This window comes from Malus domestica, chromosome 10, assembly GCF_042453785.1.
Source record: "Malus domestica chromosome 10, GDT2T_hap1".
Lineage (NCBI taxonomy): Eukaryota > Viridiplantae > Streptophyta > Magnoliopsida > Rosales > Rosaceae > Malus > Malus domestica.
Genome location: NC_091670.1, coordinates 28016069 through 28042982, shown reverse-complemented (window position 1 = coordinate 28042982; position 26914 = coordinate 28016069). Strand labels below are relative to the sequence as shown.

Below are 26914 nucleotides of genomic sequence, written 5' to 3'. Positions count from 1 at the left end.
TCAATCATATTTCTGTTTAATCATTGTTAATTTTAATTAATCTTCGATACAAACCCAATCTTTATTTCAATTTGTTAAGTAATAGTTATAGGATTAAATTGTTAAATCAACTCTGTTAGATTCGATATCGTATTTACATATTTCCACTACAACTGATTCGTGCACTTGCAAGTAAATTTTGTTTGAATTAATCTATTTAATAGGTTAGTTTAAATTCACATCAAGCTTTTGGCGCTGTTTCTGCCGGGGATTACTTTTTCTAATTTAAACTTTAATTGTTGCTTATCATAGTTAGTTTAGAATTATATTTGTTAGTGATTTTTCTTTTCTGCTTTCTTCTATGTGTTCTTCTTTCTTAAGTTTTGTTTGTTTTTTTAGGTACTGTTCAGTTTTGTTCTATTCTGGTAGATGCAAGGACGTCGATCACTCAATCTAGCACTTAATCCTATTGATCACGAACTTGAGCGGACTTTATGAAACCAGTAACGGAAATATTTATCTCAAGGAGAGGTGTTTGAAACTCCACCAACTTCTGAAAAAGAATCAGAGATGGCCGCACAAGATTGGGAAATTATGTCGGTTAGAAGGCTGATGAGGGAGTCTTTTAACCCCTAGGACTTGGATCAGCCCTCGTGCATTGCATTCCAACCTAATATTGATGGAACTTGTATGTTATCTCCTCAGCTGCTCAATATCCTTCGTCACTTCAATGGAAAATCTCTAAAAGAAGATCCTTATGCACACATTCAAGAGTTCTTTGACATATGCAAAACGCAGTACATTAGGGGACTGTGTGCCGATGAGATTAAATTTATTTTATTCCCTTTTTCTTTAAAAGAGGAAGCCAAAAAGTGGTTGCGTTCATTACCTGCTAATTCCATCACTGCTTAGGGACAATTGGCTAAAAAGTTCATAAGGAAGTTTTTCCCTGCACACAAGAATCCTTCGTTCAAAGAGATGGCGATTCATTCCATGAGGCGTGGGTATCACTTTAATAAATTGTTTGTCAATTGTCCTAATCATAATCTACCTGGGGATGAACAGGTACAAGCATTTTATGAGGGATTAAATGATCCGAATAAAGCCATTGTGGATTTTGCTTGCAAAGGTATGCTAATGAAGATGAGTCATGAGAAAGCAATTGAAATGTACGAGGAACTTGCAGAGAATTCACAGCAATTTAATATAAGGGGATGCCAGGCAAAAAGAAGTGCATATGTAATAAGTTCTAATGATGGTCTGCAAGTGGAGATGGCTTCCATGAACAAGAATATTGAAGCACTAATTAAGACCTTATCACTTAAAAGTTCTCAATAAGTTCTCAAATCTGATATATGTGCAATCTGTTCAGAAAATGATCATGTTATTTTGTTGGACAAGGATGGTATTCTTCGAAGCACAATCCGTACTCAAATATATATAATCCAAGATGGAGGGATCACCCTAATTTCAGTTATGCAAATCAGCGGAATATATTGAATCTTACCCAAGGTAATGTAAAGCCTCAAAGGATTGCAACTGGTTTTTCTGAATCTAAGTCTCTGGAGGATAGTATAGCTGCCCTTGCACAAAGTCAACTTGCATTCAACAAAGCACTCAAACTTTCCAGCAACAAACTTAGGCTTCTATTCAGATTACTCAAGCTTCACTTAAGAAGCTAGAAACTCAAGTAGGATAGCTCACTGATGCAATAAGTGAGAGGCAAAATGGTAAGTTTCCAAGCCAGCCGGTGACCAATCCAAAGGGCCATGAATAAGTTAATTCAATTATATCTCTTTGAAGTGGTAAACAAGTAAATAACGTGGTGGTCGTGTCTAAGAGTGATGAAAATTTTGATTCTCAAGACAACGATGATGAGAGGGGTGAAAAACATTGATCTTACAATCAAATGACTTCTAAAAAGTGCACAATCCATTCTTCAAACAAATCTGATCTATCCATATCTCATGTGCCTAAAGTTCCGTTTCCTCAAAGATTGACATCATCCAAGAAGAATTCAAATTACAAGGAGATTTTGGAGTTATTCAAACAAGTGCAGATTTCTATTCCTTTGTTAGATGCAATTGATCAAGTCCCAGCGTATGCTAAATTTCTCAAGGAGCTTTGTACGCCGAAACGTAAGTCAAATGTTCATAAGAAAGTATTTCTTGCTAGACGGGTTAGTTCGGTAATCACTAGAAAATTCTCTCGGAAATATAAAGATCCTGGTTGCCTTACTGTCACATGTACTATTGGTGATCATACTTTCGAAAAGGCGTTGCTTGATCTAGGAGCAAGTGTCAACCTGTTGCCTTATTTTGCTTTTCTGCTTGGTGATCTGAAACCAACCACCATTGCACTGCAACTTGCACATAGATTGATAAAAAATCTCCGTGGAATTGTCGAGGATGTGTTGGTACAAGTTGGAAAGTTCACTTTTGATGCTGATTTTGTTATTTTAGACACATAACTTGTCCAAAATCCCAACCATGAAATTCCTGTTATTCTTGGGCGGTCGTTCTTGGCTACTGCGGATGCTATTGTTCATTGTAGAAGTGGATTGTTGACGCTAGGAGTTGGTGATATCAAGGTTGAATTCAACATATTTAAAGCAAGCCGACAAGGTCTTGATTCTCTTGATTCGTTAACTGTTTATATGATTGAAAGATTCACTCATGATTCATTTTTGCAAACATCTTCGGATGACCCTCTTAAGACATGCTTGACTCATTTTGGCATGGACTTTGATCAAGACAACAAGGTTAACATGATCAATGGAATTCTTGATGTTACCCCTATTATGAATGTTAATAAGTGGAAACCTCAATTTGAACCACTTCCTCATTCCAAGTCAAAATTAGTTCCATCGATTGAGAAACCACTAGCGCTTGAGCTCAAGCAATTACCATTTAATCTGAAGTATGCATTTTTGGGCCCTTCTGAGTCTCTACCAGTCATCATTGCTTCTGATTTGACAAGTATGCAAGAAAATCAATTGATGGAAGTTCTAACAAAACATAAGACGAGTTTGGGATGGACCATTGCGGATATAAAAGGTATTAGCCTTAGTATGTGTATGCACCGCATTCATCTTAAGGAGAATTCCAAGCCTATCTTCCAACCACAAAAAATATTAAATCCACATATGAAAGAGGTTGTTCGAGATGAGGTATTGAAATTATTGGATGTTGGTGTTATCTATCCCATCTCAGACAGCACATGGGTTAGTCCAGTTTAAATTGTCCCTAAAAGGTCTAGAATTATAGTGGTGAATAATGATAAAGAAGAGCTTGTTCCTACCCGAATGACCACTAGTTGGTATGTTTGCACTGATTATAGAAAAATTAATGATGACACCAGAAAAGACCATTTTCCTCTCCCGGTCATTGATCAAATGCTCGAGCGTTTGGCTGGTCATTGCCATTATTGTTTCTTAGATGGTTACTCTGGATATAATCAATTTACCATTGCTCCCGAGGACCAAGAGAAAACTACATTTACTTGTCCTTATCATACGTTTGCTTATTGAAGAATGCCATTTGGGTTGTGCAATGCTCCAACTACATTTCAACGGTGCATGATGAGTATATTTTCTTATATGGTTGAGCATTTTTTTAGAGGTTTTCATGGATGACTTCTCTATTTTTGGGTCTTCATTTGATGAGTGTTTATATCATTTATCTCTTGTTCTTGAAAGATGTGAGGCGACCAATGTAGTATTAAACTGGGAAAAGTGCCATTTCATGGTTACTCGAGGAATTGTTCTTGGCCATGTGATTTCTAGTAAAGGTATTGAAGTAGACAAAGCAAAGGTTGATTTGATTGCTGGCCTTCCTCATCTGAAATCGGTAAAAGCTATTCGATCGTTTCTAGGCCACGAGGGATTTTGATAGAGGTTTATCAGAGATTTTACCAAACTTTCTCGACCTTTCTGTAATTTACTTGCCAAGGACACTGTGTTTATCTTTGATGATGCTTGTATGGGGGCTTTCATTAAGCTTAACCATCTGTTGACGTCTGCACCAATTATTTACCCTCCGTATTGGTCTCAGCCTTTCGAACTTATGTGCGATGCATCCGATTTTGTTGTTGGTGCTGTTTTAGGACAATGGTTAAACAAGCTTCCATCAGTCATTTATTATGCCAGTCGAAGTTTGAACGATGCTCAAATTAATCACTCTACTACAGAGAAAAAGTTATTGGTTGTGGTCTTTGCATTAGATAAGTTTTGTTCATATCTAATTGGTTCCAAAGTCATAATTTACATTGATTATTCCGCCTTGAAGCATATAATGTCCAAGAAAGATGCAAAACCTCGTTTGATCCGCTGGGTGTTGTTGTTACAAGAATTCAACCTTGAAATAGAGACAAGAAGGGTTCCGAAAATGTCGTTGCAGATCATTTGTCTCGAATTATTACAGACCATGTTGACGATCAAGTTTCATTGAATGAATCTTTTCCGGACGAGCAATTATTTTCAATTTCACAGTTACCTTGGTACGTTGATATCGTTAACTATCTTGTAACTCGTACAATTTCTGATAATTGGAATAAGCAAGATCGATCTAAGTTTTTATCAGAGGTTAAGCACTTCTTTGGGGATGACCCTTATCTTTTCAAGTATTGTTCTGACCAAGTAATTCAAAGATGCATTCTTGATCATAAGGTTCAGAGCATTCTCTCTTTCTTCTATAGTCATGCATGTGGTGGGCATTTTGGTGCCAAAAAGACAGCTGCAAAAGTTCTTCAATTGGGTTTCTATTGGGCTACTACTTTTCGTGATTCACATGTATATTGCTCTTCATGTGACCGTTGTCAACGAATGAGAAATATATCTCATCAGAACATGATGCCTTTAAGCAATATTCTTGTTGTCAAATTATTTAATGTGTCGGGTATTGATTTTATGTGCCCATTTCCTCCATCCATTGGCAATCTCTACATTTTAGTGGCTGTCAATTATGTGTCAAAATGGGTTGAGGCGGTTACGACTAAAACAAATGATCATGCTGTTGTGGTTCGGTTCCTTAAAGCTAATATTTTCTCTCGGTTTGGCACTTCTCGAGCTATAATTAGTGATGGTGGTACTCATTTATGCAATAAGCCATTCGAATCATTGATGAAGAAGTATTCAATAACTCATAATGTTGCCACACCTTATCATCCTCAAACCAGCGTCTAGGTTGAAGTTTCTAATCGCGAGATTAAACAAATCTTAGAGAAAACTGTTCGTCCAGATTGTAAGGATTGGACTCCAAGGATGGATGATGCACTTTGGGCTTATCGAACCGCTTTCAAAACTCCTATTGGCATGTCTCCGTATAGGCTTGTTTATGGGAAAGCTTGCCACCTACCCGTTGAGTTGGAACATTGTGCATATTGGGCTATCAAAACCTTCAACTTTGACATGAAAAAGGTTGGTTCTCAGAGGCAGTTACAACTTAGTGAATTGGAAGAGCTTCGTAATGATTCATATGAAAATGCTAAGATTTACAAAGAGAGGACTAAGTTGTACCATGACAAATCTATTCTTCGCAAGTCTTTCACACCTGATCAAAAAGTGTTATTGTATAATTCTCGCTTGCGTATCTTTCCAAAGAAATTACGTTCTCGGTGGTATGGACCTTTCATTATGCTAAAGGTGTTTGAACATGGAGCAGTGGAGATTAAAAATCCTACCGATGGTACTATTTTCAAAGTCAATGGTCAGAGATTAAAGCCATACTTCGAACCTCCAACCAAGCTTGCCTCTGTCAAAATTCTCTTAACTGAACCTCCAACCAAGCTTGCCTCTGTCAAAATTCTCTTAACTGATCCATTTTATATGAAGTGATTCCTTGTCATGTCAAGCTGAAGACAGTAAAATTAGCGCTATTGGGAGGTAACCCAATTTCTTTTCATTAGTTTTCTTTCTTTAAGTTTTATTTTTTGTTAGTTTTTCCATTAGATTGCTTCGCTGCTGCTACTTATTTGCTCGTTGATGTTTGCTCTGTTTGCAGGTCTGGCTCTCTATTCCAATTCGACAAAGAAAATTCGAACAAAGTGGTGTACTGCAGCATGTTTGCTTGCAGTTTGGATGAGATTAAGTTGGTCATTGTTGTCATTGTTGTCATATTTGGGTGAAAGTTGATCATTCGTGCACCATTCACATCCATTGGATGCTTTGCTAAACAGAGATACATTTACAAACAGGGAAGTTCCCTAACTTTTCTCTTTTTCTGTTGTTTTCTTTGTTTTAGGATATTTTAGTTTGGTCTTTTTTAAAGTCGAAAAAAAATAAAAAATAAAAGATTAGAAAAAAAAAAACCCAAAAATTTTTCTTTATATGTTTCTTTCTCTTTCCCTTTGAGTTGCTTTCCAAATTTCCATGACGAAATTGAGTTGATAACTTGTATGACTTGAATGAGAAAAGTGTGGTAACATATGGGGTTTTAGCTTTGTTCACTTTATAACGTTTTTCTGGCATGATGGGTTTGATGAACAATAGCCTTTGGTTGATATTATGTAAATTTTATTAAGCTGAGCATGCTTAACTTGAATAAAACCGGCACACATGTGAGCTTTTGTGCCCAAATATTGTGTGTGCATTTTTCATACACTTTTGTTGTTTTCATGTGTGTAATCTTATATGTTGTGCATCTCCAGAACTTGCTTTGAGACCTTTTCGAGACTTTGTATCATATATTACGTCAACTTGGAGATGATAGTAGGCATTAGGACTTTACCATCATTGCCATATATGCCAGTGTCCTATACATTACTCCTAGTTAGCCCTTTGAGCCTTCAATGAAGCCTTTTCTTTGTGAGCCAAATTCTCTACTATTCTTAACCCTTATTTATATATCCTACCCTTAATTGTTCTGAGAAAATGATAGAGTGATTGTTTCGTTGGAGCTTAATTTGTTTGCATAAAAGGGATGTTTGGACGAAGGTGGTTGGTTATCAAGGATAGAAGTATGCGCTTTAATGTTATTCAATAAGAGTTGAAAGTTGGAAGTGATGACGAAAAAAAAAAAAATCAATGAAGAAGATGTGAAATTTTGTCCTGTACATGCATAAGGGTAATGAAAGCAACTCGAATTTGTTGGTGATGTCAAGTGCTTATTTTCATATGAATCTGGGGTATGAGAGAACAACATGTGTTGCTGTCTTTGTTTTGTTGATTTACAGAATTTGTATTGTGCATAAGAGAATATTTGATACGAAAGAAAGAAAACTAGAATGAAGATGTTACGCTTGTTGATGCTATTTTTGAGAGTGATTCGTGTTTTGTGCTTATGGTAATTAGAAACACTCTAATATTTTCTAAGAATGTTTGTATTCCCAATCCTTTCATTTGTTTAGCCATTCACTGTAAGCCTCTGTTACAATCTTCGATAAAGACCTACTTGATCCAAGGAGAGTAATTTTGTATTTGTGGAGATTAGATCGATCTGCAAGCTTATGGTAGAGCATTCATGTAATGATCTTTTGAGTGTATACACTTAACCTTAAACACTTTGAGTGCTATTTGAGCGTATCTTTTGTGAGTTTAAGGGTTGAAGTTGGGTTAAACATGTTGAGCTCACTTGCATTTGTGTTGTATCAACTTTTGGCTATTTGTTCACTCAAGCATGTTATGTTTTAAGAAGGTGTTATTTTGTGAGTAAGGTTTGAGCACTATTTGTTGTTACACTCTATTATTCTTGATATGTGTGTGTGTAAACTCCCTGAGTTGTTTGGAAAGATCAGTTTGTAATTGTGTCTTTTTGTTTTGCTCGAGGACTAGCAAGATATAAGTTTGGGGGTATTTGATGGACACAAAATTATTACATTTATTACCCTTATATTTATATTTATTAGTGCTTAATTCTAATTATTTGGAGTAAATTACTTTAGTTTTGTAATTTATAAGGATTATGAGGCTTATTGATAAAAGTGGAATTTAACATGGTCTTAATACATCCTATATGTTTTAGTCTTCCTAATTACATTGGCTTCATCCATTTAATTACATGTTATTTTATTCTTAGGTTGAAGACCAATAGGTGGGGTGATTCTTTTTTACTTATGTGGCCCAAAAACCAAATTTCAGTAAGTGGCTTTTAAGTGAGGCCGTGGAGATGTTTTAAAAATAGGAATCTTAACTTGATTTGGATTCCTATTTTTTAGAGAACTTGGAATAGAGAGGCACGGATAAAAAGGAGGAAGAGCAGCAGAACAAGGAGACTCCGACTCCTTGGCTTTTTGGCGTGAAACAGAGAAGGCAGCAACAGAGCACCAGCAATTTGGTTCTTTCCAAGTTTTATTTTATGCATATTTTCCATAGGATTACGATGAATTCTTTGTTCATGGGGTTCTAAACTCTTAGCTAAGGCTAAAAGGAAGCCCTAATTATGATTACTCTAGTTATTTGATTGTTTAATTCGTGAAAGTTTTCATTCACTAGTATAATTGCAATTTTGATATTTGGTTCTTTGTGCTTGACCATAGCCTAGGATTTTGATATTGAAATTATTTGCATATTAATTTATTTCTAACCATGAATTGGATGCTTTGTAAATGAGAATCATGAACTTATATTTTGATCTGACCGTAGACGAATATTAGTTTGTGTTCCTAGAAAATTAGCTATTTGTTTGATGTGACCAAGTTGATAAGTGATCAATTTGTTTCTCACTGTGCTTAATTGGATTTCTACATGGTTGTGTATACCAGACCATGGATATAGAGACTGTAGAAATAGTTGAGTTTAAGCCTGACCACAAAATTCACAACTATTTGGGAAATTATTGGCATGTGTACCTGACCATGGACATATGCACAAAAGTTGTTTTCATTAATTTGATAATTCATGAGTTGACAATTGGTTATTAGGGTATGACAATTAGTGGTGGAATCAAAGCCTTAGTGTTTTCTTACATTTGTTCTCAATCATATTTCTGTTTAATCATTGTTAATTTTAATTAATCTTCGATACAAACCCAATCTTTATTTCAATTTGTTAAGTAATAGTTATAGGATTAAATTGTTAAATCAACTATGGTGGATTCGATCTCGTATTTACATATTTCCACTACAACTGATTCGTGCACTTGCGAGTAAATTTGGTTTGAATTAATCTATTTATTAGGTTAGTTTAAATTCACATCACCTTTACAGAGTACAATCAGCTGATATCGATGCTCCTTGTGGTTGAACAAAACAATGAGCTCTTGATGAAAAACCATCAGTCTTGACCTACTAGATCGGCACCATTCTCAGAAGTGAATGCTACTTCCCTCGAAGTGAACACCACATCATCTCGTGGCAATAATTACAAACGAGGACGTGGCCACAAGTGAGGTTGGTGGAATGGGAAAGACAAGAATCATGGTGTCCAGTTTTACTACCAAGGTCCAAGGCATAATTCATGCTCGAGCTTCAAAAATGTAAATCGCCACAAAGGTAAAGCTCATATGAATAACGCTTCTAGAAATCCTTAAAAAGCCTACCAGTTTTCCTCCGATTGAATCGTTTCTATTTTATGTACTTTTATTATCTGAACTTGTAGTTTTAAAGCTCGCATTTCCATGCAATAAAAGTGACATTTCAATTTCCTTTTATTATGAATAAATTGTTTTTAACTATGATTCCCTTACTCAGAGAGCATGGATAAAAACTATGGTTATTCTGAAAACAAGAGCAATGGCAGAGATATTTGTCTTGTAGATAGCGCAACCACACACACAATACTTGGAGATAAAAAAATATTTCTCAAGCTTGATGCTTACAAAAGTAAAGGTAACAACAATATTAGGCGAATCAGATGTAATAGAAGGCTCAGGAAAAGCCTAGATCATGATACCAAATGGAACAATATTATCCATACAAAATACGTTGTACGCTACTCGTTCTACTTGAAATTTGTTGAGTTTTAAAGACATAGGTTTAAATGGATACCACATTGAAACGAAAAGTGCAGAAAATATGAATATCTATGCATTACCTCTAATGATACCAAGAAGCATACATTGGAGAAGTTACGTGGTTTATCGAGTGGATTTTATTATATATACATAAAGACAATTAAAACACATACCGTTATGAACCAGAAGTTCATTGATCCAAAAATTTACATGTTTTGGCATGATTGTCTGGGTCATCCAAGATCCACCATGATGCGTAGAATCATTACCAACTTAAATGGACATCCATTATTGAGTAGACACATTGCTATTTCAAATGATAACCCTTGCAAGGCTTGTTATCAAGGCAAATTGGTAATTAGACCATCGCAATTAAAGATTGATGGTGAATCCCTATCATTTTTGCAAAGAATTCAAGGGGATATTTGTGGGCCTATTCAACCCCCTTATAGACCATTTCGATATTTTATAGTTTTGGTTGATGCATCTAACCGATGATCACATGTTTGCCTCCTGTTTACTCGAAATGTAGCTTTTGTGAGACTTCTTGCTCAGATAATTAAGTTGCGAGAACAGTTCCCAGATTACCCTATTAAGTCAATCCGACTTGATAATGTTGGTGAATTTACGTCTCAAACCTTTGCTGATTAATGCAAGAAATTAGGCATTGATGTTGAACATCTCGTTCATCATGTCCATACTCAAAATGGTTTAGCAGAAGTATTTATCAAGCAGCTTCAATTAATAGCTTGCACTCTGCTCATGAAAACAAAATTGCCAGTTTCTGCATCATTGGTTTGAGTGAGACCTATAGCCAACCACCAATACTCATCAATACAACTTGTATTTGGGAATCAGTCAAACATTTCACATTTACGAGTTTTTGGTTGTGCTATTTATGTGCCTATTGCACTACCACAACGCACTAAAATGGGACCTCAGCGTAGATTGGGAATTTATGTGGGTTTTGATTCACCATCCATCATTAGATATTTGGAACCTTTGACATGTGACATTTTTATAACTCGTTTTACAGATTGTCACCTTGATGAGTTAGTTTTCTCGTTGTTAGGGGGAGAAAAAAAATGTTCCAGAAGAACAGCAGGAGTTGACATGGGTTGTACCCACCTTATCTCATTTTGATCCACGAAACATTCCATGTGAAAATGAAGTAAAAAAGATTGTTCATTTTCAAAGTATTGCTAATAAAATGCCAAATGCATATTGATGTCCTTGTTGGACAAAATAAAGAGGCAATGAATGATTCATCTGGTGCACACTTGAAACGTGGTAAACCCCTAGGTTCAAAATATTCAACCCCTTGAAAGAGAAAGATGAGGGCACATCTGAATCCAAATGAAATCATTCAAGAAAAGAAAATGAATAACAAATCCACAATTCATGATTCTGTACTTTCAGAAAATGAAAATGTCCTTGATGAGACATATGTCCCTGAAGAGACAGAACTACATGAAAGCAAAGAAATGTCCATAAATTATACATGTACAAATGAATTATGGGATCAAAATAAAATAATCATCGACGACATGTTCGCATTCGCAGTAGCCACTGAAATCATATTAAGTGATGATATTGAGCCCTGCTTTGTTGATGAATGCAAACAGAGACAAGATTGGCCTAAATGGAAAGATGCAATCTAGGCAGAATTAAATTCCTTGGAAAGGCGAAGTGTTTTTGGACCGGTAGTCCAAACCCTGCCTGATGTAAACCCCGTGGGTTACAAATGGGTATTCACAAGAAAGCGCAATGAGAAAAATGAGATTGCAAGATATAAAGCATGACTCATTGCACAAGGTTTTTCACAAAGACTTAGAATTGATTATGAGGAGACATACTCTCCTGTAATGGATGCAATTACGTTCCGTTACTTAATAAGTTTGGTGGTTTCGTAAAAAATTAACATGCGACTTATGGATGTCATCACCACGTATCTATATGGAGAATTAGATACTGAAATATATATGAAGGTTCCAGAAGGACTTAAGTTACCTGAAGCGACTAACAAACCATGAGGTATGCTTTCAATCAAATTAAGGCGATCATTATATGGGCTGAAACAATCTGGACGAATGTGGTATAATCGTCTTAGTGAGTATTTGATCAAAGAAGGATATACCAACAATGTCATTTTCCCTTGTGTATTCATTAAGAAATCAAATTTTGGATTTGCTATAGTGGCAGTATATGTCAATGATATGAATTTAGTTGGAACCCCTAAAGAGCTAAATAAAAATATTGAATATCTGAAAATTGAATTTGAAATGAAAGACCTTAGAAAACAAAATATTGTCTCGGCCTGTAGATCGAGTATTATGCTAATGGAATTTTGGTCCATCAATCAGCTTACATTGAAAAAATCATGAAGCGATTTGGCATGGACAAGGTTTATCCACTCAGCACGCCAATGGTTGTTTGTTCTCTGGACATTAAGAAATATCCATTCTGTCCAAAAGAAGATGATGAAATGGTCCTTGGTCTAGAAGTACCATATTTGAGTGCAATAAGTGCGTTATTGTATTTAGCACAATGTACTAGACCATATATAGCTTTTTCAGTCAGCTTGTTAGCAAGGTATAGCTATGCTCAACAATTCTTCATTGGAAGGGAGTCAAAGATGTTTTACGATACCTTCGTGGGACAATAAACGTAGGTCTCTTCTACTTCGAGAAATCCATAAATGACCAGAGCCTTGTTGGATATGCAGATGCTGGTTTCCTTTCTAATCCACATAAAGCCCATTCACAAACTGGATATGTGTTCACTAATGGGGATACATCGATCTCATGGTGCTCAACAAAGCAAATATTAGTTGTTACATCTTCCAATCACTCGGAAATACTTGCTTTACATGAAGCAAGTTGTGAATGTTCTTGGTTAAGATCAATAGTCTATCACATCCAGAATTCATGTGGTCTACCTTCAAAGACAGACACTCCAATTGTCATTCATGAAGATAATGCAGTCTGTGTTGCCTAAATGAAGGAAGGTTTCATCAAGGGTGACAAGACTAAACACATATCTCCAAAGTTTTTAAGTGCACATGAGCTTCAGAAGGTTAAAGTTATTGAAGTTAGACAAATACGTTCCACTGAAAATCTGGTAGACCTATTCTTCAAATCTTTACCAAAGTGCATGTTTTATAAGCTAGTGCATGGTATCAAATTACGTCGGCTTACCAATCAGTTAAATTTGAAAAATACAGAATTAGAGGGAGATACATATCAGGGGGAGCATCCATGATACATGCCTGTTGTACTCTTTTTCCTTTGACTAGGATTTTTCCCACTGGGATTTTCCTATCAAGGTTGTAACGAGGCAACATAAGCATACTTAACACTATATCAACAATACAAGCAAAGTTGTACTATTTTTCCTTCTCTATGGTTTTTTTCCCACTGGATTTATCCGAGCAAGGTTTTAACGAGGCAATTGATATTGATATGTGGGCATCCAAGGGGGAGTGTTATAAAAATTGAGGGAATGTATGCCTACATGCTTTAGCTAATAGTGAGGAAACTTGAGAATAGTTGTGTTGTTGTTGATATGTGAGGTTTTTCAAAAGACAATCATTTCATTTTTTGTAAACCTTCACAGATGTGGCTCTATATAAAGAGCACTCCATGTGTGATCACAATACACAGCAAAAGAAAGAAGTGAAAACAATAATATTAGTATCCCTCTCTTCCTCTCTTTACCCTTTTGTGTTAGAGTTACGAAACTAAACGTTGTGATAAATTGCACCCGCTTCGCTCCTATCCCTAATAAAGGTTACCTCTCTAACTTTTGCCTATTTATAACACAAATCAGATAATTGCAATGTATAAAGTAAAATTGGAAGTGCTAAGAAACAAAACCACTATCTTTTAGGTTAGTTGGTTATACATATATAAAATGAAGTACACAATCTAAGTCCTATTCTTTTGTAGCGTACATTTTTGCAGCCTAAAATCTTATAAATACGTGTAAAATTTAATAAACTCTAATATGAGATATATCTTCACATCCTAAATATTATTCGTCATCTTTTTTTTTTTTGCCAAATTATTTTTCATATATCCTCTGGTTTTAGTGTTTAATTGTGAGTTAACAAATATGTTACTTCATTTCACAATCCGAATAAAATGGCACGACCGGAAAAGAAACAAAGTCTGTCAAAAACTCCTTTATAAAATCATCAACAAAAAATAGAAAGGGTATACTACACTATGAAGCATATGCATGTAATATAATAGCAAGTCCTTGGTCAATAATGATTGAATTTACTCATAAGATTTAGATATTGGAGTGCCCATGTCATCTAAAGAGAGATTATAAGCGAGGACGAGGTTGAGGGACCACAGGTGTGTTGTAGTAAATGTTGAAATATAGAGAATAAATTGAATATATGTCTTTAAGGTAGACTTGAATCTTTTCTTTAAAATGTTATTTTTCACCACTCAAATGAGTTTGCTAAATGGTTATTGACAAATCACTTACATGATACAACAAAGTATGAAATATTCTATTAGCAAAACTGAAATATATTCTCTTAGAAATAACTAGAAAAAAATTGTATGAATGTGATGAAAAGAGAAGAGAGAACAAGGAAATTGTGTAGACAACATATTTCTGAATGATTTCTCTTCTACTAATATAACCAATATATATATAGAGAATTGCACCTTTTAGACATAGTGAGGATCCCAAGAATCCTTAAATTACATCTGTTCATCGTACTCAGAAATCATTGTTATTTTTTATTATTTAAAATTGAATATAAATAGTACCTGACGAAAACTGACCGCACAATATACGATGAACGGATGTGATTAGTGGATCTTCAAAATCCTCACAAAGAGAATTCGGCGAGAGTCCTCTCTCTTTTAGACATATCTTTTGGTTTTAGATGTGCCCTTTCACCATGAGATACAATTGAACATTGCACCAATATTTTTAAGGGAATTTTAACGAAAAGCTCACCGTACTGTTTATTTTAACGAAAAACCATATTTTTACACTAACAAGTCAATCCTGGTACTATACTTTACCCTTTATTTTGTCTTTATGGTTAAAACTGAAAGTTTTTAAACAATTTTTATTAATTTTTCTTATTTTTAATGATATGCTGATACAAACGACCGATTACCAATGATCACATCTGTTCGTAAAGGACTGCATTTGCTCAAAATGCATCATGTCTTTTCGTCAAATAGTAAAAGGTGCGGTGTTTAATTTCAAAGACAACTTCCCATCCTCTGGCTGTGTGTGTGTGTGTGTATATATATATATATATATTATATTATATTATATTCTCAAAATATTCAGCAAGGTGTGTATGCGAATATGTGATCAGCATTTACGCAAGGCACTTCATCGTTTGTTTCCAGAAGATTAAAACTATGTGATTGGAAGGGGTCAGCTTTGGCTTGTGTATGAAGTGTATATTTGCATTTTTGTCAAGTTTATTCATTAAACTACTCTAAACGTTGTATACGTACGTATTGGAGTTTATCTGTTAAAAAATTTAGGAATATGATCATGATGTTGGTTTTACTATGTGTATTTGATGTATAAAGGTACACCATAAGATTGGTGTACTGAAATACACTTTACCAAAGGGTGTGATAAGATGCATGACTTATCATAAGGGTTATACCCTTCTATAAGTGATGTGTCTTATCATGAAATGATAAGACCATTTAAAGAAGTCTCACAACTCTCTGAAAATGGTATAATGAAGTCTATAAAAGGATGATTCATTCCTCTAGACATATCAATCCAACGTGAAATATATTTTCTCTTCTTTCCTTTGATGTGCTATTTCTCCCTTGGCATTACCGAACAGTAATTAGTAGTCTAACAACATTAGAAATTGATCCTATAATTTTCTACCAAAAATGAATACAATTTTATTTGAATTAGAATACTAACATATCGTTTGATAAACAAAATTTTGCGATGAACAACATTTAATGTGGTTTAATTAGCATTACTTTCGTCGCAAGCAAAGCAAATAAGATTGGTGAATTAGTGACTTATCATGCTAGCTAGCGTTGAACGAGTTACTTAGATTCGTTTTTTGTGTATGTCCCACAGGTGTGGTGATCATGAGTCTGATGACGTAGAACCTTTACTAAAGGTTATGCTTATTATTAGGTATCCCCATTTTCCAAATGTTGACATATTGTGCTTGTGAAGCTATTCACACTTTTCTTATTTCAATGACTATATTGGGTTTGATGTTAATGGTACCATTTGATGTTGGGCGATGTTTTGACTAGTAGAATATGGATTCCTCATTCATTCCAATCGTTATAAAATGATAAGATTAGAAGGGTTACGCTTTTATCTTGTCTAATTTCTTTAAAATGAATAATCCTTCATATTTACTTACCTAGAACTTTATGAGTTATCTAATCCAATTAACTCTTAGGTAATAGGTATCAAACAAACTATTACTAGCTATTTTATGGTAATTTTCACACTTTCGTTTTATTCATTTGCACTCTTTTTAAATCAATTAAATAAAACGAGAATCGAAGAATAAAATTATTAGAAAATGTCCAAATTAACAGAGAAAACTTGAAGTGTGAAAATCCTTGTGAAAATCCTTATTTTTTCTTAAGAGCATCCAATCCAATTTTCCATTTAATCATGCGCATTTCATGTTCCATTGTTTTCCACAGATTCATCATAACCAAATATTATCACTTCATGAGAGTTCAGTTAATTCTGACAAACAAAGAAGTCGGACAATTAAAGTGATCCAGGTCACTATCAGTAGTATTTAGTCATTGCGTCATGGTCACAGACTCACAAGGTCGGGTTAAAAAACGCTTCTGTCACCAACTGCCGTGCCACTTCTTGTCTGCTTCTGTGTTTTCTCATCTATATAAACTCATCTCATAGAGGTTCAAAACTTCATATATAGCAAATCGAAGCACACATTAAAAAAAAAAAGAGAAAGTCACAGATGGAAATGAAGAAAGCTTCAGATGCAGTAGAAGAGGAGCAGATGAAGAAGCTGAAGTTGAAGAACCCATATCAAGAACAAATGCTGGAACTCCACAACAAGGCTGAGCCATGGATTTTCAAGCCCAAAGCTGGAAGTGTTTTTCCTGTGAAGAAGAGGTTAGTGAAAAGAATGATGCTGGATCAAATTGTCAAATGGTTTTGCTCTGGTTCAGACTCGAATTCCAAGAATACCATCAGCAACCATGTTCATCCAAGCGCACCCTAGCATATATACTTATGAGCTATGGTGTTTTATTTTTTAATGAATTAGTACAGACAAGCAGTTGTTATTGTGTTTCTGCTAATTTCCTGGTTATGCTGGTGTAATTTTTATGGATTTCATAGAAAATGCTGGTTGAAAGACCCCATCTTCACTCCTTGGAATTCTGAACAAAGACGGTCTTCCCTGCCCTCTTAGTTTGTGCGTAGTGGGATTGGGTTTTACGCCTTGGCTTTGGTTGCGTCTGTTTGTACCCCCTGTTTCACTTTCTGTTAGCTCTTCTGTGCTTGTTAGCCTCTGTTTGCTTTCCGTCCTTTGTGGCTCGGCACTGGCTATATATTAATCGGTTTTTTTTTTTTTTTAAAAAGCTGGGATTTCTCTCTCTCTCTCTCTCGATAAATTTTATCACTTCCATGATTGGTAATTAGATTCATAGACAAATTCATGATTAAATAATCTAAAATATTACAATCAACCCTCCTTTTTCTCCAGAGAAATTAAGATAAACCCTGATGATGGATATATATTGTGAGTTGGTCTTTGGTTTTTTGATATTTTTTATGGACCGGCCAGAGGAGGAGGAGGAGGGGTTGGGGCTAATTTGTGAGCAAAAATACAAAAGGGTTAGAGTTAATTTGGCGCACCAACAAAATGAATAGAACAGATAGAGAGATGCTCGTGAGCATTGAGTTCAATGACCACATCTGCAATGCTGGATTATATAGTATGGCCCAATATCTCCAATCAGATATTTTCAGTTTCCATTTTTGTTTTTAAAAAAGAAAAATGTAATCTCTCTAAGCTTCACTATATATATATATATATATATATATATATATATTTGTGACATTTTCAATGCCCAAGGACCCCTTTATATGTGAAAATCCCTTCTCCTTTTCCCTAAGAGCCGAATAGGAATTGGATGTCCATCTACGAAAAGTTGAAGAAATGAGCAAAATTGGGAGACCCAGCATTATAGTTGTACAACTGAAAATAGAAGGTAAAAGTATAACCTCCAAAGTGGTTGAAGATGTTAAGCCAGAAAAGCAAAGAACATTACTTTTACTATTTCATATCAGGCGTTTTCATCATGAAAATCTTTTTGTATTTCGTCAAAGTTTTAGAATCCGTCCAATGAACTATTAATTAATACTCGTATTATCACAAAAATAAAAACAAAAAAGGATCAACACAGTAGTGTTCTTAACTTAATAATCATGCATAGGTCTCAATGTCATTAAAAGTTGAAACATTAATTATATTTTTGTATTTTATTTTCTCAATTTTCCGACATAAAATATTTGTACTCTTCAACGTTATTTTATTCAAATCGGCCCCTTAGAAAATGATTTTCAAAGCTCCCACCTCATATTCATGTTACAAATGTCCAATATGAAGCTGAAAGTGCACTGAAAGCAAAATCACTACTAATCTTAGATGAGTATTTTACTTAAATACTTTTATGTGGTCATGAAACATAGCACACTGAAATAATTAGCATTTCATGTCATATTGAACATTGAATTGGGATTTGATTTGAAGATATGCATCTTTCTATGTCTATTTTTGTTGCATTTCTATGTTCATTGTTAGACACACACAAAAGTACCAAAGTGCCGCCGATTTTTTCTTATTCCAAGAGAATGGCCAAATGGAATCGCAACGAGATAAGTCCCTATTTGATGCCACAAAGTCTTTACTACGTACAGAAACCTTCATTTGTTGTTGTATGTCTCCATCATAGCTATCGTTTGAGGAACACCACTATAAATCGGGTTGCTTATATTTTAAAATTAATTGCAATAAGATAGAGAGGCCTACATTATTTATACTCTTTAGGCAAGGCTTTTTTCGATGTAAGACAACTTTAAACATGCCCTCTTATGTGATGTCATTTAAGTGCTTAATACATGAACAACATATTAGATGATGGCAAGCCCAAGATACCGTACTTAGATACCATAAAAAAACTTGAAGTTTCACCCTAAAAGAGTAAGGTTTCACCCTATTTAAACCACTTAGGCAAAACTTCCTTTTTCAACATCGGATATGATAGATAATGTATATATGAAGAAATGAGGTATTGAAAAGGGTTGGATGAATGTTGGACAAATGGAAGGGGGAGAAACGAAGGATAATGTCAATGTTTAGTTTTTAAATTGTGTATTTTTTCATTTACATTTCTTCCACTTCTTTTCCACCACCAGTCCTAAACCTTTACTCATCCACTTTTCCCCCTTGTGTTTCCTCTCTATTCCAACAAAAATATGAAAATTTAAATACTAAAGGTGAAATAGATACTAAACGAGACGTTAGTTAGCTAGGGCTTAATCTTTAATTAACTTAGCTCAAAAGATCTTAGATCCCTTTTCTGTATGTATATATTGTGGATGCAAATTTCTTCCTTCTTGATCTTGGACAAAATTGCACATACAAAACAAACAACACTTTAGGTTAAGGCCAAGAGCCTCACGTGCCCACTATGAACGAGGAGGGGCTTTGGCCGAAGAACCTCCGATGCCAAAGTTAGAATTTTGAGGGAAAAATGTTTGGAGAATTTAGAGAATTTAGCAAGAGTGTAGAACTTAGGTTTTGGAGAAAATGAGGGTGTTTATATAGGGGTGTGGCCGGCCCCTTTGGGAGGATGCGGACCGGCTATTTGGATGATTTTGTGGGTGAGATTCATGATCTGTAGCTAGTTAATAAATTAATTGAATAATAAATCAATTAATTAACTAATTAATATAATTTGAAAGGAAAGATTTGGGGGTTTCTTTGTGGATAATATTTGATGAGGATGGATGAAATATGTTTTGAATAAATACTTATTTTGGGCACTTTTGGCTTGATTGAGGGATGGTTGTCCACTGCTTGCGCGTAGGAGTTCTGATGTTCCTCGAGGGTAATTTTGTTCTTCTTACCCTAGAATCCACGTGTCACTTCCATATTCTTCTTGATTATTTTTGGCTCCACAAATGCCCCCACACCTGTTAGGCTGCTCGCCGGAAAGGGCAACAGGTGTAGAGATCTTCTTGCTGTAGGAAACATAAGATTGTTTCCTATTTTGATGTAGATTCCCTCTTTAATAGGAAATTAGATCCTTCTAGGAAAGGGAAATAAATCAATTCTAAAGTCTATTTAAGTCTACCTTAAGTAGATGGTTAAATCAACTTTAGAGAGCAATTTATTCTACCATACAAGAGAGAGAAAGCTAGAAGATATTTGTTCCCCCTCCCTTAGCAATCTTCTACACTAGCTCGTGCAAAAGACCATCTTTCGTTGCTTTCTTAGTCTTCTCCACGTTGCATCGAAGTAAGAATAATTTAATTTTCCTTGTCTTCTTCTTAGATAGTGTTGTTGTGGGGGTACAATGGCAGGGGCTAGGAGTCGGCTTGGCATGGGCCGAGGATGTGTTGTGGTAAGGACCACTGCTTGGGCTGCTTGGCTTGGCTAGAGCCTGGTTGCTTAGTCATCTTCACTAGGAAAATGGTGGGATGCATTGGCTCGTTTGATTACTGTCGTGGAACCTACTATGAACAAAGGTGGAAATAAAAGATCTTCCTTGCCTACTCAAGAGATGCGGTTGAGGAAAAACTGAGGAATTCCTTCGCTGCTCGTGAGGGTTCGCCTGCTGCCGAGAGGCCTGTGATTGACATGACTTCTTCCAATGGGAAGAAAAATGAAGTTGCTAGATCTAAGCCTGTGGCGCTTGCCATGTTGAGAATGGCTATTACGATTGCTGATAGGATTACTCAGCGTAGAGGTCTTATCATGCCCCAAGTGCCGAAGTCTGTACCAAGACGTCTGTTGTGAGCTAAGTTCGGTTCACCTTTGGAGAGGCTTGCTTTTATTAAAAGCGATAGGGTGGACTCTGCTGCTAAAGTGGTGCCAAGGCCCACTCCTGCTGCTGCTGAGATTGATTTGCTTGATAGGAAGGAGGAGACTGCTCGCGTGGGCGGTTGTGAGAAATCCATTAAGCTTGCTTCTGGGGAGGCTGTTGAGATCTATACACTTTTGAAACCAGATTTGCTTGAAGACATGGACGCTTGTTTCTCTATTTCTTCAGATAGCTTGTTTGCCTTTACTTTTGAGGCTTCCATTGGTGAAGTAGTTGAAGAAGCTGGTGCCCAAGTTGGGCTAGCTGAGGATGAAGCGCTGGATGATGCTGCTGCTGAGGGTGTCGTGGCTGCTAAAGGTGTGGCGACCAAGTAGTAGTGTAGTGTCCAAGCTGCTAAAGAGTAGTCTTCTATGTAGGCTTTAGGATTTTCTTTATTTTCCTTGTTGTTTTTGCTTTGCTTGAATTCCTTCGGTCTTTACTAGTCGTTTATCAATTTTGCTAGAAAATTTTATAAACTTGCTTCCTTCATTTTTCTCCATCTTCTCTTCTTTTGTTCATGCCCTAACCTTTAAACTTTCTAGACCAGTGGCAGGCGTGCTACTTTTTTATAAGTAGACAGGCCGTGTAGCTTGTGTAGCCGTAGGTGTTGGTGTAGAACTTTGCAAAGTTGTTAGCCATAGGCTCGACAACCGGACGCCTTACTTACAGAAGTAGATAAGTCCGTGTGACTACTAGGCTGTTAACTTTGGCTTTCTCTAATTTTGTAGGTTGTGTAGCAAGTATCACAACACTTTAGGACTTGTGTAAGTCATTCTGTGCTTGGCAAATGTGAAGCTTATCGACTACGTAGCATGTCGGTAGTGGATAAAGCTTCGTATATGCACACTAACTTGTTTAACCTTTCACAAGAATGTGCTATTATGTAAGTCTAGCGCGCTGCTCGAAGGGCAATCCGTAGGTAGGCTTCCGGAAACCGTAGGCAGGCTTCCGGAAACCGTAGGCTACCTTAGTGCACTCGGTAGCAGCTTTAGGGTTCCAGGGCAGCCGTCCATGGGGTGTACTGCGTAATATGCCTTCTCCGTCTTTGAGGCTCGGTTCCTCGTGAATTAGGCCAAGAAACCCAAAATCCTATAGTTAGCTAAGCCTTGAAAAAGACCATCGTGGCTACTATTAGGAATCCCTACACAAGCCATCATGCACCTAGTTATACCAGGGTAGCTTAGCTCATCCACGTCTGGATATTTGAAGTGTAAGTTTATCCTCCTACCTTAGAGAGCAGACCTATGTGGGTGTCGGGGAATTGGTTTACCCTCTCGTACTAGAGAGCAATTAGTTTATCTTCTCGCATTAGAGAACATACCTAGATGGGTGTCGGAGAATTAGTTTACCCTATCGCATTGGAGAGTATGGTTAGTCCCTCGGGGGGCGCAATTCCTGTGATGAATCCTTAAGAAGGGTGCAGTCTTCTTTTGAAGTGCAGGAGTGATCACTTACTATAAGCATACAGCTAAGCCAAGTTGTAGATTACTTATGAATTCCTCATTGAAAGACGAGTGAAACAAATGAGGACTTAGCTGTAAGGTAAGAACTGCATAGCAGTTGGATAGTCCTCGATTTATAAAGTGGTGCCCGTCGAGCTACTTGAGTCTTCGGGCTTTGATGTAGCGATAGGTCACACATGGTACTTCCTCAGATTGTAGGTATTCCATTGCTTTTCGATCTCTTTGTCATTCATAGTGGCGATGGTGTAATTACCCTTGTCGCCTACTCTACTAATCTTGTACGGACCTTCCCAAAAGGGATCCATCTTTTTGGAGCCTTCCCTACGAGCAGTGATAAAGGCTTTTCTTAGGACCAAATCTCCGAGTTGGAATTGCAGGATCTTGGCCCTTTTGTTATAGTTGGAGATGAGCTGTTGCTGGTAGGTTGCAATGCGAGTGATGGCCTGGTCATGTTTCTTCTTTGCTAGATCTAAGTTTGTGGCTATCTCATTACTATTCTGCTTAATGCTTGGCAATAAAGTATTGATAATTAGTACGATGACATTGGGAGGAATGATTGCTTCTGAGCCAAATGCCAAAGAGAAATGAGTCTCATCGGTTACTCATCTATTGGTGGTGCGATATGCCTATAGACATCCGAGGAGTTCGTCTGGCCATTTTCCCTTCTTGTCGGTGAAGGATTTCTTGAGGCAGTTGATGATCGTCTTGTTGGATGCTTCAGCCTGCCCATTGCTTTGAAGATATCTTGGCGTAGACATGTGCTGTTTGATGCTATACTTTTGGAAGAACTTTGCCAAATCTCTACCCACGAATCATGGGCTGTTATTGGTGACGATGGATTTAGAAATGCCAAATCGGCAAATGATGTTCCTCCATATGAAACGCTCTATGTTCGTCTGAGTCGTGGTTGTCATGGGCTCTGCTTCTACCCATTTGGTGAAGTAATCGGTTGCCACGATCATCATGCCTCTGCCCTCAGTAACGAGCTGCATTGGCCCTACCAAGTCGATTGCCCTCTACATGAACGGCCAATGACTCATATGCGGGTGTAGTTCACTGGCAGGCAGTGCTGGTACCAACTTGTAGCGTTAGGAGCGGTCATATTTCTGCACTAACTCCCTAGCATCTTAATGCATGGTAGACCAGTAATAACCTGTGTTAAGGGCCTTCTGCGCTAAGGATCGACCTCCGGAGTGATTTCCATAAACGTCTTCATGGATTAAGCTTATAATAGTTAGGTCGTTAAGAGGCGCTAGGCAGCGGAGATGTGGTCTGGTGTAGGATTTTAGAACGAGAATGCCGTTCCACATATAGTAGTGTGTTGCCTTTATTTGGAGGTTTCTAAACTCTAACTTTTCCGTAGGGAGTGTGCCATTGATGAGGTAGTTTATAATAGAACTTCACCAATTGGGAGTTGCACTGACTTGTGACCCTTAAGCTGCTGGCTTCGACTTTATGCTTGGCTTGTCTAGATACTCTACCGGAATAGATCGTTTAAGTTAGTGGTCGAAGATGGAGCCTAGGCCGGCTAGCGCATCCACAACGGCGTTGTCTACTCGCGGAACTTGAGTGAGAGTGTAAGTCCGAAATGCCTCAAGTTGCTTGAGTACCTTTTCTAGGTATTGCGCCAACCTCAGATGTTTTGCCATGTACTCCCCAGTAGTCTGGCTGGTGATTAACTGGGAATCAGAATAAATTGTGAGCTTTTTCACAAGCAAGTTTTTTGCCATTCTGAGGCCTGCTAGTAAGGCCCCGTACTCTGCTTCGTTGTTGGATACTTTGAAGCCTAGAGTGATCGCCTACTCGAGCATTGAACCGTATGGGGTGACAAAGACCACGCCTGCTCCCAAGCCTTTGTAGTTGGATGTGTTGTCGACGTGCAAACGTCAGAAATCTTCATCAAGTGAAGCAGGCATGGCTAGGGTGGTGTGCTCGGCTGCCTCCAAAACGTCGTTAGGTCGCTCTGTTACGTTGCCTAGGCTTGGCGTGAAGGCGCAGTAGGGAGCCGTGGAGTTGGGGCCATGTTACACGTAGTAGGAGATGTTCAAATGTCGGTATCGGGCCACTCTAGAGCTGAATTATGGAGCAAGGGTCTGCTGGGGCAGTGTGACGTGCAGCAGGAAGTGGTGCTCAACTGCTGGTACATGTTGCTTCTATGTAGAATCTTTTGGGGCGACGAGGACAAAACTTGATTTCGAGTGTCATTCTAGTGTTCGTCTACACTTGGCATGCCTTTTGGGCTGAGTTGTTGCATTTATAAAAAAACTTTGCACCACCAATGTCTACGCCTTTATCATCGTGTGTCTGGAATGTTGCGTCATGAGGATGACTGTGTGCATCTGAAGTTATAACTTGAGCTTCCGGGTTGCAATAACTGTCACCAAAGTTAGCTTTTGAATTTTGGTAGTTGGTTTCCTTATCGATAAGAGTTTTTGAACTGTAAAATACAGGTAGTTGGGCCCCCAACTGTTCTCGTCTGAGGGTAGAGCTTATTACTACTTAAGATGCGGCTGCTCGTGCAATTAGACCTTGAATCTCAATCGGAGTAGTAGGGGACTTCATATTCAAGATCGCTCAGATTTTCCTTAAATATGCATCAGCGAGCCTCGTCCCAAAGTGCATGCTTCTCTGCTAGAATGAAAGAGTTTGCTAGAATTAGATCTTATTTCATGATTAATTCTCTGAACAGTGGGTGGTCTGCTAAAAGTCTTTTTTGGAAGGCTACACTAGCTATCGAGTCGTTGCATCCGACTATCTTTGCCTTCTTTACTTTGAACTTCTTCATATAGTCATGAAGTGATTTCTTTGGGTTCTTCTTGACGTTGAACAAGTGGTCGGACTTCTTCTTGATTGAGCGATAGGATGAATATTCTTTAGGAAAACCAAAAAAAGTTCGTCGAAACTCTGGATGGATTGTGGCAGCAGGATGTGGAACCAATCTTATGCATTGCCTTGTAGAGTGGTGACGAATATCTTGTACATGAGAGCGTCGTTGTTCCGATAAAGGATCATTACGCTTCGGTAGTGTTTTAGGTGTCTCTTCGGGTTTCCATCTCTTTTGAAAGATGTGAATTGTGGCATGCTGAATTTGCGTGAAGGGTTTACCTGCGATCTCGTCCGTGAGGGGTTACTTGCTTATGTTGGTCATGTTCTGTCGTAGTGCGTCGTCAATTACCTTGTTGCATTGGAAATTGTTCAATCACTCGTTTAAGAGCATCTCTACCTCTTCCTGAATTTGTTTTTGTTGGGGCAGCAAAGCTCCTGGCTGTTCCTAGTCATGACTTGCTGGTCTCGACTGCTCTTCCATGTGTTCGACTTGTTTGTACTGCGACGGTGGTGCATGTGGTTTGTTCTTGGTTGAATTTGAGTCGAACTAAGTGATTATTTCTCTCCGTCCTTTATGCTGCATACTCCAACGTGAGGTGGAGGATGCTCCTTGCGGGCCTAGCCGTAAATGAACACTTTGCCTGGAAGGTTGCTCATGTTGATTATCGTAGTGTGGCCTCAATTGTTAATGTATGCTTGCTCGTGGGCCTAGTCGAGAGTGCACGCTTCTTCGTGTGCTAAGATGGGAGTATACGCTATCTCGGGGCCCAGTTTGGAGTATGCACTGCCCGAACGCTTTTTTCGTGGTTGGTTGAGTGGCTGCTTGTTGGGATGCTTTTGGAGAGGTTCTTCATCTGCCCTTGTCCTATTTTGGGACACCTCGTCTGGGGACGTTGCATCTCGGTGCGCTATCTCCATTTGGGTTATAAGAGCTTGGAAGAAATGCATCTCTTTGAGCAGTGGAAGTGTGGTAGACTCCGAGCGCGAGATTTGAGTTGGAAAATGTCAAATTCACGGAGAAATGTGGTGAGAATGCCCCCGGTTCAATCGTCGGCCCAGAAATCTAAAGCCGGGACGGTTGGACCAATCTTTGATAGATTTGGGCTACTTGGAAGGCCACATGAGTGGGTTGGGCCACAAGAGTGGGCTACTTGGCATGCGGTGCACGTGGGTGTGAGGCTAGGGCTGGGCTCGGCAGTGTGTTAGTCTCGCGTTGGGCTTGTGTGGCTCGGGCCGGTTCACCTTGGGCTTGGGCCCGTGTGGGCTTGAATAGCATGCCTTGGGCTGTGGTTATAGTGTCATGGATCTTGCCAAGGGTGGTTGCCGTGGTGGTTGCCATAGTGGTGCCCCGTGGGGGTGGTGCCGCTCCACTCATCGTCGTGTTAAGTCTTGTGGATCGTCGTGGTCCTATTTCTTGAACGTTGGAATTTCTGTTCGTCGAGATTTCCAAATCCCTTGCCATTGTATTGTTTTTTTTTTTTTTTACGTTTTATCAAAGAATTTTTAGAAATAAAAATTCCAAGAATAAAAAGGTACAAAAAATCTACAAATGAACAAGAAAACGAAAAACTTTGGATGCGAGAGTCTTCTACGAGTGTGCGACTCACCTCTCAATGAAAGCACTAATCTGTGGATACAAATTTCTTCC

The 26914-nt window shown here is 37.6% G+C and overlaps 1 protein-coding gene across 1 annotated transcript; it reads left to right on the top strand.

The window, feature by feature from the left end:
- Positions 1–5239: 5239 nt before the first annotated feature.
- LOC139188653 (uncharacterized) lies at positions 5240–5812 on the top strand. Its single transcript, XM_070806302.1, has one exon. The coding sequence runs from the start codon at positions 5240–5242 to the stop codon at positions 5810–5812; it is 573 nt and encodes a 190-aa protein (XP_070662403.1).
- The last annotated feature ends 21102 nt before the right edge of the window (positions 5813–26914 follow it).